Source organism: Miniopterus schreibersii (genome assembly GCF_964146895.1).
Source record: "Miniopterus schreibersii genome assembly, chromosome: 15".
Taxonomy (NCBI): Eukaryota; Metazoa; Chordata; class Mammalia; order Chiroptera; family Miniopteridae; genus Miniopterus; species Miniopterus schreibersii.
This window is the reverse complement of record NC_138115.1, coordinates 8,930,521-8,952,607: the sequence shown is the minus strand read 5'-3', so window position 1 is coordinate 8,952,607 and position 22,087 is coordinate 8,930,521. Positions and strand designations below refer to the sequence as shown.

General features: G+C 43.1%; 1 protein-coding gene across 2 annotated transcripts in view; it reads left to right on the top strand.

Annotated features, from left to right (window-relative positions):
* SYNPR (synaptoporin) overlaps positions 1–22,087 on the top strand; it is a 260,070-nt gene that overhangs the window by 143,577 nt on the left and 94,406 nt on the right. For both annotated transcript variants that reach the window (XM_081159387.1, XM_081159386.1), the window contains one exon: positions 13,899–14,023. In XM_081159387.1, coding sequence (XP_081015513.1) covers positions 13,899–14,023 — 125 coding nt within the window. The remainder of the gene's footprint in view (positions 1–13,898; positions 14,024–22,087) is intronic.

Genomic DNA, 22,087 nt, shown 5'->3' with positions numbered 1-22,087 from the left:
TCTTCATATGAGGGCACTAATCTTATGGGATCAGGGCCCTACTCTTATGACCTTGCTTAACCTTAATTAATTTCTTAGCGGCAACATCTCCAAATACAGCCACACTGGGGGTTTAGAGCCTCAACATATGAATTGGGGGACGGGATGGACAAGCATTTAGTCCAAATAACAGGTTCCAATTCTATCATTTCTTCTTTATAATTAAGTGAGCAGTTCTACAGAGGAACACTTCCTCTCCCTTACTATTCAGTCACTCACTGGCAGCACTCTTAAAGACAAGGCAAGATAAATGATTGATTCTTTCTTTTTATTTTCTAATTTCTTAAATAATGGGTTTCTTCACTAGTATTCTCTAACAGTGACCAATACATGTTTATGCTTAGTGTTCCTTTTAGTATAGTCATGAACCCATGGGTTCACACTAACATTTTTGGCCTGTGTTGCCTTGAAAAACCAAAAACCCCTCTAAGCCCTAGTTTACATGGCTCTGAAATGGCAATGGTTATGGCCATGCCCTACCTCCCAGGGAGATGAGACTTCAAAGGGATAATATCTGTAAATCACCTATTGCATTGTGGGACACAAGTAGAATCACTAAGTAGCAGCAACCATTGTGCTATTATTGTGATTAGAATTATAATCAGAAAATATTACTTTAGCACATACTGAAAACTGTCCCTGTAGAATTCCTCTAGTATTTTGAGTATTTTTCAATGAATGATATGCTACCTGTAACTGCTTGTTTTAGGTTTGCTTCTTTTCAATACATAATGAAATAATATATGGCAGCAAGTTCCCTGTTATTACAGACGTGATTTGATGACCATACATCATGTTTGAGAGGCTCAGGCGTTGGTTTCTAGGTCAAGAATCAAAATGGCCCAAACAACTTTGTGAGCATCTTGAAGTATGAGCAGTACAGAGATTCAACTTGCCAGCGCTGTGAGCAAAGGAAGCAGAATATAGAAAGGCCTTCAACTTTCTATGCATAGCTATTGCATGCTCCAAAATTCTCCTCACAATAAATAGTTATGACTAATTCCTACTGTTCTTTTCATAGGATCCTGTGCTTGTCTTTCAGCAAGGCAATGCTAAATTTAAAGCAAAGCCAAACTTTAAAAGAAAGAATGGAGAATGAGATTAGCTTCTCTGTGTTTTTTTTTGGTTTTTTTGTTTGTTTTTTGTTTGTCTTTTAAATATATTTTATTGATTTCAGAGAGAGGAAGGGAGAGGGAGAGAGAGAGATAGAAACATCAATGATGAGTCATTGATCGGCTGCCTCCTGCACGCCCCCTGCTGGGGTTCGAGCCCGAAACCCAGGCATGTACCCTGACTGGGAATCGAACTGAGTTCTTCTGAATCCTACGCGGTTGCTCAACTGCTGAGCCACGCCCGGCCGGGCTAAGCTTCTCTGTTTAATGACCCTTACCATTTAGTGAAAACACATTAATTGAACATGGCCAATTGGTTATTGATTTTTTCCCAAAAGTAATCTTATGTTATTCTAATTTGCTTTATGGATATAAATAAGACTCTGGTTCGTGACATATTTACATCTTAAAGAAGACATGCCAAATACACTGAAATTCAATCATAACAGAACCCCAATTTGACTTTTTTTTTCTATTCAGAGAAACTAGACATGGTATTCTGAGGCCTACTCTTTAAAAAATGGGGGGAGGGCATTAAGGTTGTAACTTAGCTTCAGGGGAAAAAATCTAATCATTCTACATTATCATGAAAACATTGCTTCTGGCAAGAAATGATTCATGCCACATACTCAGTGTGTGTCACTGAAGAACAGACAGTGAGTGGCTCATGAGCTTATCTTGCTCGAATTTTTCTTTCAAGCAGAAGTGTGCTGTTAAAATATCTGTCGTCTGTGATTTTCTTCAGTGCTCTAAGAGATGGTTATGGTAGGTAAGAAAGTTCAGAAAGTCCATATCATAAGTTTACCCTGGGAAAATGTGAAGCTCAAAAAAAGTATGATAGGTAAGAAATTAATTCACAGGACTCTCTAATCAGGTATCAGAGAAATGGTGTCAGTTATAGGTGAGAAGCCCAGTTGAATTATTTTTTTCCCTGTTGAATTTTTAGTTTTCTTGTTTTTCCATCATGACGGATCTGAGAGAATTAAGAATTTGGGTTGTTTCCTTTAAAAATAACTACTGACATTGAAACTGAGGAGAGAGAAGCCATACTTTTTACTCAGCTTATGATTGACGTATGTTTCCATGGTGTATTTTGAAAGACTTTTACCTTGATTCTAAAAAATGACTTTGCCAAAATATCTTAATAAATGTGCAGGGAAAACTATTGCTCTGTTTACATTCTCTGCAAATATAAATAATTCAAAGTTACTATTAAAGAAAATACTGGAAGGGAGTGGGTTTTCTTTGGTTTTTACATTTTTATCCAAATGAAAGTTAAAAACAACATAGCCATCTATTGACAGGCAAGTCACTCAGAGGTTGTCTAAATTGGCATTTTTAAGAAAATCTTTTTTGAGTTACACAAATTATACATGCTTACTGGAAGGAATTGAAATAATATGAAGCCTTAGCAGGCTTGGCTCAATGGTTAGAGCAACGACCCTTGGACTGAAAGGTCGTGGGTTTGATTCCGGCCAAGGGCACGTACCTCAGTTACGGACTCAGTCCCCTGCCCCGGTTGGGGCGCATGTGGGAGGCAACCAATCTCACATTGATGTTTCTCTCTCTCTCTCTCTCTCTCCCCCCCCTTCCACCCTCTCTGAAAAGCAATTGAAAAAAATATCCTCAGGTGAGGATTAAAAATAATAATAATATGAAAATAATTATGAACTGACATTCTGTCTGCAAAGTCGTTCCTTTGATGATAATAACTGATAATACTTCAATGCTACCTCTGTAGACCTTTTCAAGTCTATTAAAAATGTATATATGTATATGTACAAATATTCTTTTTACAAAAATGCAATGAGTGTATGTTATACTTGGCAATTTGCTTTTTTTGCTTTATAAAAGATTATAACTTTCTAGATTGCTATTTATTTTTAACTATTGCATAATATTTCACTGGTTTCCTCAGAATTTATTTGATTACTCTATATTTTTTTTACAGACATGAAGGTTGTTTCCAATTTATTTTTACTATTTTAACCATGCACTTTATTTTAAAGAGTTGTGTCAGGCTTTATGTTGGAAATTAAAATTTGAGCAGGAACTTACATTTCAATGTCTCGGCAAGTGTTAAATTTAGCCTATTGCATATAAAGGCACAGGAGTTTCTAGGTACTCTCCAGGGAAAAGGAATGGCCAGATATTGAATGGCCTTGACTGTCCTGCCTTGACTCTATAAAATGTTTATGGGTGCTTATTTTACATCTGCCCTTTTCTCCCATAAGTCCCTGTGGCAAACAGTGGAGACTGACTGATTGACTGACTGACCAACAATCGTTCCCAGGCCCTGTGCCCTTGCCTACCTCCCCTACAGAGCCCAGGGCAGCTGAATGTTTACTTCCCAGTCTCCTACACAACTAAGGGTGTCCATGGACGCAGCAGCCATTCTGTGACCATGAGGCAAAGACCATAATAACCACAGAGATGTTTGCCCAGTCGTCATCAATACCAGTAGCCACCTGGTTCTGGACTTCTCAATGTGTATGAAAAACAAATCCTTTTGTTTGAGCCACTGTAGGTCAAGCTTTCTCTCTCCAAGCTGCAGGTTTAAGAAAGTGAAAATGGAAACTTAGTTTGCTATGTAAGTAATTTGGAGTTCTTTTTCTGCTGTGCTTGGTTAGAATTCCTCAGGTGATGGTGTGAAGTACCAGTTCTGTAAAGCTGCTTTTGTCTGGGAAGATTTCCCACAAATCACAGAGGTGCTAGAGGAGCCCAGTTCCCCAGTTTTAACAGGCAGCATGGCATGGGATGCGGTGTGGAAGGCATCGGAGCTAGTTAAGAACACAGATAGTTACATACCATGACAGGAAAAACACATGGCCCTATGGGGGAAAGCTTTTTGATAATGGTTTTCAGTGCCTCCAAATCAGATACAATTAAATTGTCTTCCAGGGACAACTTGCAGTTTTAAATCTTCCCGTGAACGTCCCACCCCAGGTTTTATAGAATTGTTCACAAAAGCCTTCTGGGTCAGAGTGTTGCAATAACCATAAACTGCTGGCCAAGAAGGTGCTTGGTCAATTTCCTTGGAAAAATCCAATTACCGGCAGGAACAGAAACACTAAAAAAGAGAAGAATTGGACAAAGATAAGTAGAAAAGGAACACTAAGTTTTAGAGGTGTTCATCAGCTGGCCGGCGGCCCCCGAGGGAGCAAGTGGGCATGAGGAAAGTCACAATTAATCAAAAACTCTTTCAGCGCCAGAAAATATCCTGACAGGAGGTATTCCTCATTTTCTCAGGGCTATTATTGAGGTAATCAACTTCTATAAACAACTGTGTTTCCAGAAATGCTCTTCGTGGGGGCTCAGCCCAAAGCAAATCATAAGAGAAGGGACAAGAGGGGCTCATCACAGGGGGTAGAAGGACAGAAATTGGGTCTCTTTAACCTATAAACTATTGAGTGTCTGAGATGTACGAAAGCAAGAAAGCCACCCAACCCCCACTGTGAGCCGCTGACAGTTGGGAGGAAGGGCTTGTCTAGTGCAACGGACATAACCAGCGTAAGTCAGGCCTTTTCCATGTTCCTATCATGCATGTCACACCCTCAACTCCCTTCCCGCTGATGGCCTGCGATGCTGCAGAGGGAAGGCTTGTGTTGCTGACGCAAAATACAAAAGCTGCCACGCACATCCGTTTAGCTGATCAGGGCTTTGCCTCACAGATGCTTCCTCTAGTGCCCCTTGGGCTTGCGGAGCATTCTGCGACAGAGAAGCCTCAATAAGCCCACGATTGGTAGTTCTTACTAGGCTTCCCATAACATGCTCCCGCCAAGAGAGGCCCCTTCACAACCCTGGGCGGGGGGTGGGGGGAGAAGGAAAGTAAGCTTTAGAAAAAGGCCAGTCGGAGTTCAAACCATGACGACTTCATGTACCAATAAACCCTGGCATGTGGTTGGACCTCCGTTTCCTCATCGGTAAAATGAGGGGATATGCTTCTGTTTCGAGGGAGTGTTGGGAAGGTTATATAAGTCCCTGTAAGTAATGCACTTACCAAAGAGACTGCTACAGAAACCTAAATGTGGTGTTTCCTTATTACCATCATCACCTTCACCATCCTCATCCTCATCGCGATGTTTCTTCTCTCGCTCCCCAGCGCCGCAATACACTTTTCCAAGTGCCGCATCTCGCCTGCATTCATATGCAGGTTGTGGCAACAGGAGGTTTCCGATTGTGAGTATGCTAAACGCAGGGTTTATTCTTGTATTACCCTTTATTAATTATCGTATTATTTTCCATTCGGACAACTGTAAGCCGCTCTGTATTCGCTCACTTGATGAAAATTTATGAATCACCTGTGTTATCTCAGCACACTAAGGACACAGATGCCTGAGGTGTGGTCTTGTTGGCGAAGGGTTTGCAGGCCATCTGGGGAAGTCGGACACTCCATCACCTTCCAGCGCTAGCCTCACCCTCTCTCAACCCCTTCTCCACTGAAACCACGCGGCCTTTCTGAAATGCACATTTGGTCTTGCCCCTGGCCTTTCTGAAATGCACATTTGGTCTTGCCCCTCCCCTGCTGAAAATTCAGTTCCCCCGTGAGACCTAGGTTTCCTTCACATTGATGAACATTCTGTAAGGGCCAAGCAGTAAATACATTTGGCTTTGTGTAGCGTGAAAGCAGCCATAGACCATAGACCGGATATGGCACAGGGGTCATAGTTTAGACCATATCTGACACATCCCACCTTCTTCTTGAACAGTCCCCTCTTATTTCCACCTTACAAATGTCTGCTTCAGTCGTTCAGACGCATAGTCCAAATGTGCCTCACTTGTTTACTTGAGATCCTAGACTTGCTATTCTCTCTGCTTAGAATACTCTCCTCCCTCTTACCTGGATAGAACTTGCACGCTCTCCTGGTTTCTGCTTAGCTATTCCTTTCTCCAAACAGCTGTTCCTCATGCCTCCTCCAGTCCCCTGCAAATATGTACATGTTTTCCTCTAACATGCTCCAATCACTGCCACCACAGTAAAACACTGCCACAGTGCCTGTTCATTCACTTGTCTGTGTCCCCCAATAGACAGCAAGTTCCCTGGAGGTATGGGGAGGGTATATTTACTTACTTAGTCAACAGCATTTAGGGAACACCTACTTCATGCAGAGCCCTGTGCATAATAGCAGAGTCAGCAAGAAACAAAGACAAGTGTATTACCTTTCTTCAGGGAAATGGTCAAACAAAACAACAGGTGAATAAATAATGCCAAACAAATAGAGATATTAAAAGTCTGCTCATGTGAAAAATACAGGAAATAATGGGGCCGGGGGTGGGAGGATGGGCTGGGGTCAGATTGTCTACTCCAGGCAGAGTAGTCAAAGAAGACTTTCTATTTGCAAAGAGATCGGCTCATTTAGAAAGCGCTGGAGAGATGAGAGTGTGCTAAGGTAGATGCTGAGAGATGTGAGATAAGGAGGTACCGCTCCCTTTATTAATATATCTTAGAGCCCACTGCAGTGCCTGCAAAGTAACAGGTAGTCCGTCAGTGTTCAATAATTGTCTCGGTTGCATTTCCCAAAAGCAGACCCTGAAATGAGAATTTTGGCTCAGGAGGTTTATTGGAGAGGCGATGCCAGGAAGCACGGTGGTGATTGGGGAAATGAGACAGGATGAAGGGAAGCCAACCAAGGGCATGTGAATGAGCAGATGTTGCTGCGGGCAAGTGGGGCTCGACCAGAGTGGAATCCTAGGAGAAACTGTATTGAACACACCTGAAAACTTCCCTACAGAGGTGCAAGGACACAGGGGTTTTTAATCCAGCAATATTCATCACACGTTGGTTCGAAGTTGCCATGGAGTTAACTCCCAGGGTTTTCCTTGATGCCTCAGCCACAGGCTGAGCACATTCCCGCTACCTGAGAAAGCTTTCAGCAGAGAACCTCAGGTGTTTGAAGGGAAAGCCTTTTGTGTGTACAAGGACTGCCCCCCTAAAGCTGCAGGTGGCCTCTAGGGTGGGCCAAAGGGATCTGGGCCAGACATCAAGAACCTCTGCTACGGTAAATAAGTGACTGAGAGATTGAGTGGGTAAATGAATCAAAGAAAGAATAATTGTGCCTGATGGAAGAGGAAGGACCCACTGAAATCAGCCCAGAGTTCTTGTCCCAGGGGAGAGTCAGGGAGAGTCCCCTGGTGGCAGTGGTCTGTTGGAGCCCAGCTGACTATGCAGCTCTCTTCCCAATCAAGGTTCAGAAGTATTATATTGGTAGCTGGGAATTGGCCATGGTGGGTGTATTTACACCATGGAAATTGGCAAATGCTATAAATAAAAGCTTTGTCCGCTGGAGACCAGATTGTCAACACACACAGCTTGATGGTAATGAGCACCAGCATTGATTCCAATCTCCCAATACCTTTTCTACGAGTCTCCTTAGTCTCACTTACTTCTTCCAAGGCATCTTTTCATGCCTGAGGTTGTGTATCAGGCCTTGGAAGATGTCCCCTCCCTGACAATGCAGACCACATGTTCCTATGAGAGCCATTAATCAGCTTGATTTCCTGTCCTCCAACCTATTGCTTTTAACTATGCCTTACAAATGAACCAGGATTAATAGCAGCTTTCATTGATATTCCTTGTGTGGATCAATCAGTTCCAAAGAGGAGCTGCTTGCCCTCTTCCCAGGGAAAACCTTTTGTTTCATTAACTGCAAAGATATTCCTGCAATGTGTGATTTTGGTTTAAGGATGCCAGAAAGTGCAAGGCAATTCTTCTGTTCTAATTCACCTGAATGTATTTCTAATCAGGCTGCATGCAAGGGGAATCTCCACTGGCCAATTTTGTTCATTTAGGGAGTAATTTTTTGTTGTTAGGAACAGAGCCATAGATCATTCAAGACAGTAGTAAAATGAGAGTTTATTGCAGGAGATTTATTTCGGTTTCCTGAACTCAAGGGAGAGCAATTGGGCCAGTGGTTATGGTATTGATATCTTGAATGTGCTAGAGGTGAGGCATCTGCTTTGAGGAGAATTGGGAGCTTTAGGAAAGACAGGAACACAAAGGTTTTATAATTTTACCTGATTGGGAAAATGGACTTTTGCCTTGGGTTGTGCCTTCAATGTCTAGAAAGGTGAGCGAGTACACTGCATTACCAGAGAGAAGGCACTGAGCTGGCTGAGGACCGATGCAGGGAGCCCAGATATTAGAGAAAATGACACACATGCATGTGCACACACAAACACTGTGTCCTTACAGGTCTCATCAAGGTGTTCGGAGAGTTGGCCTCAGATGGCAATCCTGCTCCCAGTCCATCTCTCTAATCTGCTAACCCACACGTAGTCCCCAAGGCTCTTCTCCTACTTCGCCTTCCTGGACCCACACCCATTTCTCACCTGCGTCCTGGCTGCATAGCAGTGTTCCCATCTCTTCCATCTCCCAGAAAGGGATACTGTCTGTCTTAGGAAAAGCATTAGTCTTGCAGAACCAAACATCTACAAAACACAAACCTTCCTCTTGCTAATAATAACGGTCTCTCAGAACCACTGTTGTCAAGCTAAGGAAGTTTCCCTTTGCAGCATCTTCCAAGATTCTCCTAAAATCCTCCAACCCATCAAGTGTGAAAAGGGACAAAAGGAAGGGAGGGAGGGAGGGAGGAAGGAAAGGAGGGAAGGAGGGAGGGGAGGGAGGGGTGGGGAGGGGAGGGGCAAAGCAGCCACTCTGCTTGGCTGGTGAGCTCACAGGGATGTGTTTGGGAGACGCACAGGAGAAACATCCAGGTGTGTTTCTGGGCAGAAAAGGCTGGCCATGCCTTCTGCCCACATGGCCAATAATTAGCTCTTATTCTAGAACTAATTAGAAGAATGCTGACTCAGGGAGTCTAGAGATAAGGGTTCTAGCTCCAACTCTGCTCTAGTTGAATCAGGGCAAATGAATTTTCCTCTCTAGTTCTCAGCTTCTTTGATAGCGCTGCAGTAGTTTTAACATTTACGGAAAGCTACGAGCCCGCTCCATTACACGTGTTCTCTCGGCCAATGGATACAAATGCATGTGAGGTAAATACTATTATTCTCAGTCTCGCTCCCCATCCAGTGGTGACGTTGACCTTCCACTGGCTCTTTGAACTTGTCCCCCTTTTCCTCCCCTGGGCTTTCACTCCGCCCAGAGCACTTTCCTCCACCCCAGCCCTTTCCATGGCTCCCCTCATTCAGCCTCAAGGTCTTAGCTTACATGTGACATCCGCAGGTGCAACTCCCTGTCTAGAAGAGCTTCCCCTCAAAATGTGTAACACAATTTGTAATTACTTCATTTGTATGTTCTCTTTGGTTCTGTCTCCTGCATCCATCATTAAGCTCCATAGTGGACAGGGGCCTTTGTCTTTTCTCTACCTTTTTTGTGTTTCTGTTTCCAATCAGCTGGCACCTAGTATATCCATCATTAAATATCTGCTGAATGGTCCTGGTTGGGTGGCTCAGGGGATTGCAGGTTCAATTCCCAGTCAGTGTGCGTGCAGGAGGCAACCAATAGATGTTTCTCTCACATCGATGTTTCTCTCTCTTCCCTTCTCCCCCTTCCTCTCTCTCTGAAAATCAATAAAAACAAACAAAACAACAACAATAAAACCATGTGCTGAATGAAGCAGTCCATGTGACCTGATTTGGTTAATGTGGGAACTGAGGTTTGGAGACGTTAAATCGCTCAGTGTCACACAGCCGGGAGTTAGACTCGAGCTCAGGTCTGCCTGACTCCAGAACTGCTCCTCTTTACCACCTGGGGTGGGGTGGCTGGGAGGACTTCGGGGAGGGAAGTTGGTGGGAGACTTTCCAACGTTCCAAGAGGATTTTGACCCCCCAAGGAGCTTCCAGTCCCATCTCATCTCCCCCCTCTGTCTTGGTGTATTCTAATTAGAGGACCAGGCCCTTGGCTGATGTCCTCTGAAGGAGCTGATTTCACGCTCCCAAATACGGAATCAACCGTCCCTGTAATGTGACCTGCTCAGCAGGATCTGATTCTTCCACTCTTCCACAGACATTATCCGCTCCCTCCTCGCCTCAGGAGATTATTGAATTCGATACTGATCACACAGCATGGTTTCCCTTTCATCAGTGAGGACTGTGGGGAAAGGAGCAAGTTAACCAGAAATCCCACGGGCATCATATTTCAATGTCATGTTTTCAGAACTCAATAGAAGTGAAAATAAAACAACAGTCACGTGCGTGGCTTCAATAGTCTGATCCCTTCTGTGCATCTAACATTCTGAACTAGTTAAATACATAATTATCACTCCATCTTAAGTCCATTACATGGCGGTATTAATACTCTCTTACTGTTTATAAAGCACTTTAAAATACGATGAAACGCCGAGGGTAATTTCTTTGCAGCCGTTAGGTGCTGAAATTTTCAGAATTTGTCTCCATGCCCTCTGTTCTAATTCGCTGCACTTCACTGTTTCATGGAATTTTTCAAAAATGAAACTGTTTGAAGACACTATGCTCTTTGGCCACATCTTTAACAGACCGATATAATGCTCGTTGCACACCCGCCTTGCCCCAGAGAAGCGCACGTGTGTGAATTGCACACAAATGCCCGCATGAATTGAGAGGGGCTGCACGGGGATTCGTGCCCATCTCAGCAAGTTCTCTCCTTGGCTTAGGAAGGCAGAGGACCCCCCGTCCCAGGTGAGGAAGCCTGGGCAGGGAGAGTGGCCTGCACCGCCCTCCCCAGGGCCTCGGGTTCCTTACTCTGTTCTTTCTCCTGGAAGACCTGCCAAAGGAGCCCCGTGACATGGCACCAAGGCCTGAGACTCCAGTATTGTACGATGGAATCTAGATTTCAGCATTGAACCATTAAAACCCCATCCTCTTAATTCCTGCCAACACAAAGAGCTGCCAGGAAGGGTGTTTGGCCATGAGGAGTAAGCACGTTCATGCTGCAGGGATGGCGATCAGCTTCCCTCTGGCCCTGCCATTCCATGAGTGTCGTCCACAGTGCCGAGTGGGTGGCTGTGGCTCCCAAATGCTCCTCAAGTCCACTAGTGAGCCAGACTCGGAAGAAAAGCAGAAAGAGCCTGGAGTGCGTGGGCGTTGGTTCCCTGGGGCCGGTGGTCATGTAGATTGGCCAGGGGTGAATAAGCCTAAATTTCCTATTTCATGGAGCTATAGGAGGAGCTCATCCACATTTGTTTACAGTAATGATGTTCGATAACATTTATTGAGCACTTACTCTGTGCCAGGATCTGCTCTAAATGTCTTACACACATTAACACCTAGACACCCATTTTGTTCTTACCACATCTACTGTAGTTTTTTTGGTCAAGTTTTTTTCATTTTTAAAATGCCGATTTTAAAAACTAACAACTTAAAACTGCCACACACACAAAAATGATCCACAAAATGTTGCTTTCCCTGCAAAGGTTTTATCATCAACCAGCCTTTTCCTGGTAAAGTGAAATGGCCGATCGGGACGAACAGTCCTGAGGCTCTTCTCGCACCACTGATTGAGTGAGGCGGCAGGTGAATGGACAATGCCTGTTTCACCTTCTCGGCTTTCTGCACAGGCCTGGTGGCGCTCAGTCCAGCAGCCTTCTCGCCTGCAGCAACTGTCTGACTCTTATCATGAACGGCAAAATGACCCAGAGGACTTCTGATCAATGCTATTTTATTGATGAGTAAACCAAGGCATGGGAAATTAAGCACCAATACTATGGTCACGTTCCAGAGCCCATACACTTATAGTCATTATAAGGAAACAATAACTCTTCTAGCAATGCAGAGTGAGCTAGTGTTCCTGATAAGGAGCCAGACCTCCTGCAAGGAGCTGAATTCCGAAAGTTAAAATAAAATAAATGGGAATATTTATAGCATGGGTCAGTGTGGTAAGTGCACTTGATTGACTTCCTTTAGAAAAAGGGAGGAAATTCTTTTAGTTTAGTTACACTAGTGAACAAACTTGGCATTTTCTTACTTGCCACCTTCACCTATGCCCAGCCTCCCAGATGTATCTTCTTTCTTGAAGACATCTTTGAGATTCTGCTTCTCATTTTCAGTGCCTAATTCACACAGATCCATGGCCCACACCAGGCTAGACCCTGATATTAATTGTTAACCAGTCAAAGCTTTCAATAGTTGACTTAGAAAGAGCGAGCTGCACAGGGATGCAGCCACCGAGGCTGGCTCGAGGCACAAATACTGAGATCCTGTGTTCTCAAGTGGCATCTCTCAGGTACCTCTTCCTCCTCAACCCTTTAGCTCTAAAGTTCTCTGATCATAAGAAAAATTCAAATATTTACGAATTTAAAACTCCTTTTTACAGCTAATGTTGAACCCAACTAAAGGATTAACTTACGATTTACACGTTGGGAACCGAAAGCTTTGTCAAAGCATCAAGTTGAGGACAGATGATAGCAATATGTTCTCTAGACATTGAGGCAAAAACTGTTTTTCTTCTTTTTTTTCAGGTTCTTTTTTTTTTTTTTTAATGTATCTTTATTGATTTCAGAGAGAGGAAGGGAGAGGGAGAGAGGTAGATAGAAACATCAATGATGAGAGAGTCATTGATCGAGCCCACAACCCAGGCATGTGCCCTGACCGGGAATCGAACCGCAGTCTCCTGGATCCTAGGTTGACGCTCAACCCCTGAGCCATGCCCGGCCGGGCTGTTTTTCTTCTTTTGGTCTCAGTACAGATGGTTATAAGTTTATACAATGGTGCTTTGCCAAAGGTGCTCTTTACCACCTGCAGCATTGCGGGACAGATGCGATGGGAGAACCGATGTGTTTGTTAGAGGTAACATCACCCAGGGAGGCTGAAAGTCTTACTTTTTTGGCTTGAAGAGCTTTTAGCAGTATTGTTGAAAAATCTGTCTTTGAACACCACCCTCAGGGTCTGCATAGTCTTAGAACTCAGTATTTTACACTCAACACTTTTACAAGGCTTTCTTCATAATTTCTAGCGGTGATGTGAAATGTCTGAGTGGAAGAATTTAATGAAAAAAAACCGCACACCTCTAAAAGGCACTATGTTAAAGATGTGAAGAGAAAGAGTGATTTTAAAAAACCCCTATTTTTCTATTTAAAATCAGTAAACAGAAAGACATGTCACCTGTATGTACAGATCAGTTTGCTTCTGGTGTTTGTGTTTTTAAGGATTAAAACAAATCGGTGACACAAATCATGAGTGAGCCACAGTTATAAGCACATTATGGTAATTGCTCTTAAATGCATATACTGAGTGTTGTTTTCTGGACAACTGGAAAAGATCTACCCTTATAAATGATGAGTTATCACCCAATTAATGCAAAGCATTGTATTCACATTCTTTATCTTGATAAAACTATGGTAACAAAAAATAAAAATTTGTGATCGTGTCTTTTTAATAATCTATTTCAAAAGACAAACATGTTTATTGCGGAAAAATGCAGAGAAACAAAAAGAAAGCGAGGAGACACCCAAATTCTTCCCACCTGGAGACATCCGTCATCAACCCTGTGGTGCACGTAGCTCCCCAGATCCTGAGATGCGAGATTACATCTCTACCTCTGAGGCACGGCAGCTCCCTCCACACTCAAGCACAGATATTTGTGCCCGTGTTTAATTTCTCTCCAAGCAAAATGACTCCGGCTTGCCAAGCTCTTTTCAGATACCACCTCCCCTTTTCCCACCAGCGCCCTGGCCTTCACCCTGAGCCAAGCCTGCTGTTGCCCTTCCGAGGCCCATAACCCCTCCCAGTCCAGCCACGAAGCCCCTGCCCATGGCTCTCGCTGGGCCTGCATCACTCTAACAGCCGCTTTCTCTTTCCTTTTCTTGTCCTTCCCAGCTTTTTGCGATCTTTGCATTTGCAACATGCGGTGGCTACTCGGGCGGCCTGCGGCTGAGCGTGGACTGCGTCAACAAGACGGACAGTAACCTCAGCATCGACGTAGCGTTCGCCTACCCGTTCAGGTAAGCGGGCCCGCACCCAAGGGCGCCCCGGCCTTCTGCGCTCCTCAGCAGCTCACCACCCTCTGGGTAAACAGAAAGAATTCTGCCTGAGCCCGCAAAATACCCAAACACGTAAAATGCCCCCCTCCCCCCTCCCTGGGAGGATGTCTGAGCTGTACCTTCAAACCAGGACTGACCCTCCAAAAAAATGCTACAAGTGGTCAGTATTGGGGTGATGCTCCAGTATCAACATGGAGACCTCAGTTATACAATTCCTTTCTCCCATCCAGAGTTCCAGTCTTGAGGTCTCCCAAAGTCTAAATAGGATTAATGTCACCACTGATTTCACATTGACTATGCCATGTTGGCCGATAGTGTATTTAATAATATTAATACCTAATATTATTTCCATGTGCCAGTTGCTTTACTTGCTGTTTACCTGTTAATCTCATTTAGTCATGACGATGACCTTTGAGAGGAGCACAATTATCATCACCATTTAAAAATGGGGAAACTGATTCACAGATATGTTTGCTCGCATTCCCTCGGCCAGTAAATGGCAGAGTCAGGGTTCAAGCCCACCCGGGTTGACACAGAGCTTGCGTGTCTGTTGCTGCACTGAATCTGCCTGAGGTAATTTCTTCAATATCTGTATAAATCCAGCCTGAACATAGCGCCTTACCTTCGTCTTTGCCTTACCTATAAAATACGTGCCAGGGCTTGTCCTAGAATCGGACATGCTGTGATTCTGATCCATAGCTAATGGGAATCAATGAAATTTAATTTTGAAATAATTTATCTCTGTAAAACTCCCAAATTCTTGGCCCCAGGTAACTGGTGCGATTTTTGAAACAATTTCAGCACAGTGTTGGCATCTTATTACTGCGCCCTCTCCTTTGCTTCAGTTTCACAAACATGCATCGAGCAGTCGCCTGGGTCCAGGCTCCGTGCAGGCCTGGAACTGACCCCGAGGTCAGCGCCTGCCCCAGCCTCTCCTGGTGCCCTAGATACTTGGTGTTTCTATGAGAAAAACGAAGAGCAGGGGGAGGCCAAGGGGAAGGGAGGGAGAATTTAAAAGTTATATAACGAAGTAAGTTTAAGAAAGGCTTCCTAGCACTTCATCTTTCTATGCGCATTTTGAGTCACCGAGAGAAGCACAGTGTTTCCCAAACATGTCTGACCGCAGAAGCCCTTCTCACTGAGCGTCTCAGAGGATTTGTATGTCATGTGTGTCCTTAATATATTGATCCAGGGAACTTTTCCTAAACCCAGAGGAAAGTGCCTCAGTCATAGGCACTGAGTCGCAGGGAAGTGGCATCTATACTAAACGATTTGTACTTAACAGTCTTCAAGAGTAAAACTGATAAAAACTACAAACACCTCTACTCAAGCAGATGCTCTCCCAACTAGTAAGAGAATCCGAAGTTCAGATTAGTTAATTAATTAAGCAAATTAAAATAAACTAAGCAAATATTAAGGCATCCCTGCTAATCCGGTGAGAAGAGCTTCCTGTGCTGCTGGGAGTGGGCGTGGGGTGCTTGACCCTGGAGCTCCCCGTGAACCCCTTGGCTCCAATGGAGAATGGAGAATGCCAAGCCAGCGCGAGCCTGCTGGTCAGCACGCAGAATCCAGGAGGGGAGACAAGCTGGCCAATGCTGGCCAGCGGGGGTGGGTGCTTAGTAACGTTACTCATGAAACCGTGAGGCCTGCATTGCCTTCTGCAGTGATTTCCCACCGAGAGATGTGGTAGGCACAGAAAGTCAAACTCTTAAGATACAGAGAGCAGCAGGTCCCTAAACGTGGAGCACAGGCCTCTCTGTGTGTCTCCCAAACTGGAAGAGACTAACTGAGAGACCTGTCAAGACAGGCGGCCAGTGTCTGGGCTGAGGCGGGGTGGAGAGCAGGGTGGCATTTAATTCCATGCAATCCCTGGCTAAGTGTGCAATTTGAAAAGAGCCTTCACGAAAACACTCTCCAGCACTGGGCTTCTTCTTTCCAGGACATATTACAATTAAAGGCAACTGAAGGAATTGTATGAAGACTTTTTTGCCATCTGTTAGTATAGAGGCCCACTCATCTGAAAGAATTTTACTTGGGTCCTGAAACAAAGATGATGAACCATTGTTTTTTCAGTAGTAGAACTTTTCATCCAAACATCACCTTGTTCAGAAGCTCTGCAGAGAAGACAGATATGAGTCATTGAGAAAGTTGGAGCAGGGGCAGAAGGGGGCTTGAAGCATCCAGCTGGTCTTTCTCAGCCCTCTTCCAGCCACAGGCATAGCCCAGCTCCTGTCACTCCCTCACCCCCCACCCCACCCCACCCCACCCTGCTGTACTGATCCTATAAAATCTTCTCAGAACCCTAGGTCTCCTAGAAGCAGTTTAAAGCCACTGTTCTAGAAAAAAAGCAAGAAAGCTTTTGCCACAGTGCTTACCACATCTGCCCAACACTTACTGTCCTCTGTTCAGGAGCCCACTCATCCCACAGAGTGCCTGGCGGTTTTGTCCCATTAAGGCCCATCTAGGAGATGGACATATCATTCCCAAGAGGCTCAGTTTTACTAGAGTTGCAATTTCAATTATACATTTGGATACTCTAAAATTTTGTGCCCTTACCTTGTTAGGGAAAATCTGAGTAGTAAGCAATGACATCTAGAATTTATACAGATTATTTTGAAGTAATTAGTTTCAGAAGAAGTTGGGTTAGCAAGATGCTAGTGATGTAAATCATAAAAAAGTTATTTTCTCCCCCAAACTTCACAAACCAATCTTAATGATTTGATCATAATCTTGAAATAAATAAAGAGCATTCAGCTGCTTCTAAGTACTCAGTTTATTGCAAACACGAGGAAGACAATAAACTCTAGTGCTAAGTCATCCAAACAAAAACAATCACAGCACGTCTCCCTTATCCTTGGGGGACACGTTCTAAGACAGCTGGTGGAGGCACGAACCTTCAGACAGTACCAGACCCTATGAATACTATGTTTTTTCTATACATACATACCTTTGATAAAGTTTAATTTATAAATAAGACACAGTAAGAGATTAGCAACAATAGTTGAAGATAAAATGGAATGATTGTAACAATGCAGTGTAATAAAAGTTACGTGAGTTGTACTGTACTTGCCCTTCTTGTGATGATGCCAGATGATAAAAGGCCTCTGTGATGAGATGAAGGAGGGTGAATGAGGCCTTATGAAGTAAAGCAAGGCTGACTTGAACACAGGCTCTGCAATAGTGCTACAGTCAACCTAATAACTGAATCAGCTACTAAATAACTGGGAACAACTACAGTGTGAAGATGCTGGACAAAGGGATGATTCACATCCTAAGCAGGACAGAGACTGATAGCATGGGATTTCATTACACTACCTAGACCAGCACGCAATCTAAAACTTATGAATTATTTATTTCTAGAATTTTCCATTTAATATTTTCAGACCTCGGCTGACCACCGGTAACTGAAAAGTAGAAAGCAAAATTTCAGATAAGGGAGTACTACTCTAGCCTGTAAATGACATCAAAGGAAGCTGCTTAACTTTTTTATCAGATTATCACATGTAGGATAATGTCAATTTAGAAAATGCTAGATAATTTTATAAATATTCATGTGCTGCTTTTGATAAGTATGCCAAACTGTGTGACTCCTTTACACCACTACATGTAAGCATTTTTGACTCATATCAAAAAGACTTACATTCATCAATATATCATTTTACTATGAGAATGAGACATTTGTCACCTGACCTTCCCTTTGATTTGTGGTTAAAATGGACAAGTAATATTTAGCTGTTTTCTCATCTACTAGAATGTACTAATTTGGCAAAAACTTTCTGATAATGGGGAGGACTTCCGGATTCAATATTTTTAGCACTTTATGTACAGAAGTGTAAATGAGTTTCTTATTTTAAGGAATTTAATATGTTTGGAGAAAGCCTACTCAAAAAATGCCAGTGAACAGTTTGCATTAATACATGGTGCATGGAAAGTTTGAAAGACAGAGGAAGTTAAAGTAGAGAGTTCTGGGACCAGAGAACAAAAGTTTTTATGGCCAAGGTTAGCTTTGAAGGGTCACAGTGATGAATGAGTGGACATGCAAGTATCTACATGCAAATATTTACTTGCCAAACACTGTGCTAGCCACTTTCAGGCCCATTGGGTTATGTAACCATCACACCACCTCTGTGAAGGGGGTTGCTGTAATTCAGACTGAGATCACCGAGCTGAGAGAAATTTGGTCAACATCACGGAGAAAATCGAATCCAAACTTTTGGATTTCATATATTCTACTAATTTGACTAAAAACAGAAGAAATTCATGCCCAGTCTGTTGGAAGCCTAGGGAGTGAAGCAAACATTTTTGATGGAGAAATGTGATAAAGTCCGAAAGGTAGTTTGGGGCCAGAGTTTGGAAGACAGCGAGTCTCCAAGTTGTTGAACAGAGGAGTTAAAGATTACAAAAAGGGAATAGTGAGGACAGCCATTGAGAAATGGAGAGCCCGGCCGGGTGTGGCTCAGCGGTTGAGCATCGACCTAGGATCCAGGAGATTGCGGTTCGATTCCCGGTCAGGGCACATGCCTGGGGTGTGGGCTCGATCTCCAGTCGGGGGCGTGCAGGAGGCAGCCGATCAATGACTCTCTCATCATTGATGTTTCTCTCTCTCTCCTTCTCCCTTCCTCTCTCTGAAATCAATAAAGATATATTTAAAAAAAAAATTTTTTAAATGGAGAGTATACATTTGGATTTCCTCATGCGGAGTGTGAGGTGTTTTCCGTCAGGAAGTTTGATGTAAACCCCATGTAAGAAGAGAGAGGTGAGACTGAATGGAGCCCCCAGAGTCATCCTCACGCAGGAAAGCATAGGTTCTGGAAGAGCTGCGGTCACCGAGACAGGTGGGAGGACCGGAGGGAGCACAGGGCCAAGCTGCGGGGGTGTCACACTTATGAAAAATGAAGACGGAGAGGAGAGACTGGGGGGGACCAAGAAGAGCCAAGTGGACAGGAGGGGGGACAGCCAGGGAAGTGTAGGCTTCACAGAAGGTAAGAAATCCTCACTAGTGGTTACCACTCAGTACTTCAAAGAAGTCAAGGAGCGAAAACAAAGAAAAGGCCAGGGGATAGAATTGAGAGTGGTTAGTAAGGACTCTTGTAAGATATTTCAGAAGAAAACAGAATTAGGTATATTTTCCCTCAGATAAGTAAAATGTAAAATTTTAAGGGCTCTAACCAACTGACGTTAAGCCTGCACGAGCTGATGTTTGTGGAGAAAGAGACCAAGTTTCTTAATGACCCGCATAGAGAAGGTGTTCACTTCTTGCTTCTTAAAAGTAATTTGATGACATGGCAATAAACTTGCTAGCTTGGCTAAACAATCATAAAGGTTTCCACTGTGTAAAAATCTTCCATAATTTGAGAACAGCTGAATATAAGAATAAAAGAAAATTCATAATGGAAAAAGTAGTATTATGTCATTTCCATGTTTGGAGACCCTGTTAGGACAAAAAATATTAAGTTTGCTGTCAATTTCAAGTATTCTTGTAGATATGGGATTCGTAATCACTGCTTGAGATAATTAGCAGCATTGCCTTTAATTAATTTATCCTAAAGAAATAACTAGAGATATAGAGAAAGAAGTGTGTGCAGAGTCATTTTTTTGTTGAATTATTTTAAATTCTGCAAAATTAAAAACAAATTACTGTCCCCAAACAGGGAATCAGTTAAGTAAATTGTGTTATATCTGTAAAAAATGATAGGAAGCCACTAAAAGTCATTTTCTCAAATAACATTTAAAGATACGTGAAGTGCTCCTGGCATTGTATTAGGTGAGAAAGCAAATATAAGACTCTACGTATGTAATGAGTCTGATTTTGTTACCAGTTGGCTGAGGCAGATGCTCCCATTGCTGCCTCGCCTCTCATCGTTCATGCTGCTAGACCTTTCACCCCAAGCCCTGATGACAGTTCAGGGGCTTTCTCTAGCCACAGGAACTCGTTTAGTCATTACGCAAGGCAGGCCAGAAACGCTGAGGAGTTAAGGCCTCCTCATGGGTGCAATTCTAAGTCATGTTCCGTACCATTTTCCAGAGGTACCCGGCAGGACCACTCTGCCCTCAGTGGGAACCTGGTCGTCAACACACCTTTTATTGCCTTCTCTGCCTTTTCTGCCCCAATTCTCCACTGCCATACTGGTATTTCCAAGAAGGAATCCTCCCCAAACAAGTTGCACTCAGATGTTGATGTCAGGGTCTGCTTCTGGGAAATTCAACCTAAGACACTAGCATTGCTTGAACTAGTGGCATTAAAGAAAATGGATGGATGAATGGGTGGGAGGGTGGATGGGTGGGTGGATGGATGGATGGATGGATGGATGGATGGATGGATGGATTTTCTCTCTGAATCGTGTTATATAATGTTGCTCATGTGAAAACCAGCCTGGTTAGAAATTAGCATCTTTAGTTTAGAATGTCCCCTTATGGTCTGTCTCATATATGAAGCCACAGTTGGTTTTCTCTTTCCGTGGTATTGTAGCGTGTATGGTAGGTCTTTTCCATTTGACAACAGCATGTTCTTTAACCTCAGTTTCAAGTTTTCTGAAAATAGATGATCTCTCAGATTTTGGAGATACTCCATGGGACCTTCAAAATGGGTTTTCTGTAAGACATGGCTTATATTTTAAGTCACTCCATCCCAAATATATTCTTCCAATTTGGTGGTTAAGCATGTAGCCTTTCTCATTGGGATGCCTAAATGACAAAAACTAAATCATATCTATAGAGATTATGTCATGATCTTTGCATCAAAATGTTAACTTATTTCTAGGTGGTGGCATTATCAGTGAATCAAATCGTGTTTTTACACTTTTCCAGATTTTCTACAATAAGATTTTTTACACTGTTAATGTACTGAGGCAACATAGTATAGTTGAACTACAGAGAAAAACTGCCTGGGTTCAAATCCCCATGGTGCTACTACTTACTAGCTAAGCTGTGTGATATTGAGAAAATTGCTTATTGTTTCTGTTCCCCCTCTGTAAATCAGAGACAATGTCACCTATTTTATGGTAGTGTTGTAGTAAATGAGCAATATATGCAAAATGATTAATGCAAGGACTAACATTCAATAGGCTCTCTTTTAGTATATTATTATTATTTTCATAATCAAGACAGGGTAATAAAAATTAGAGACCTAAAAAGGATAGTTATTCTACCTAAATAGCAAAACTGCTCTGAAGACAACAAAAATAACCCCTTTATTATGTTATATTTTTCCCAGAACGGGAGCCTCCCCAGCCCTCTGTCCCCCAATATGCAGACATTGAAAGGTGTGTACACATTTAACTGTCTTATATTTATTAACTTGCTCTTAATGCTTATCTTCAGTGCTTATCTGGGTTGTCCTTGAAGGTATTATTACCAGGCTCGTTGTGATTTTTGCTTTCGTTTTTCCCCATTAAACGAATGGAAGCATAGAAGCCTCCCAAAGTGAGGACGGTGCACTCGGTGGCATCAGTGTGACCGTCCGCGCTGATTGGAACGAGTGCGGTAGGAGATTGAAACTCTGCGTCTGATCCTCGTGATTTTTGAAACAGAATAGTTGAAGAAAATTCTGCATTGAGGGAAAGATGAACTGGGGCTGCTCCTCTGGGCACCGCTGTGCAGAGTCCTCTTTATGACTCGAGCCACCTGGAATGTGGGGACAGGTGGAGGTTGGCGCCAGGAAAGCTGTGGTGCTTGGGCCATTACCTAGTAATGCTGGCTCTGTCGGGGGGGAGCATTTTTTCCCTAAGATCCAAGCTCTAGAGCAGTATACTAAACACTTTTTTTTTTTTAATTTTACCATAAAGGCCAATTAGGGGAAAGTGAAAATGTTAAAGGCTGCAATTTTTTTATATCTTGTGTTCAGAAAATGCTTCATTTGCAATTACATTTAAGCATTCGTTTATTGTTCCTCATAACCAAAGGATTTCACTATTTTGGGCAAAAATTTTAGAAACTTTATTACTACAGTATCTCATTTTAATGTCGTGCCTTAAAGTAAATTTTGTGTGTGATGGGACCTGGTGATTTTATGGGCACAGAGTTAGG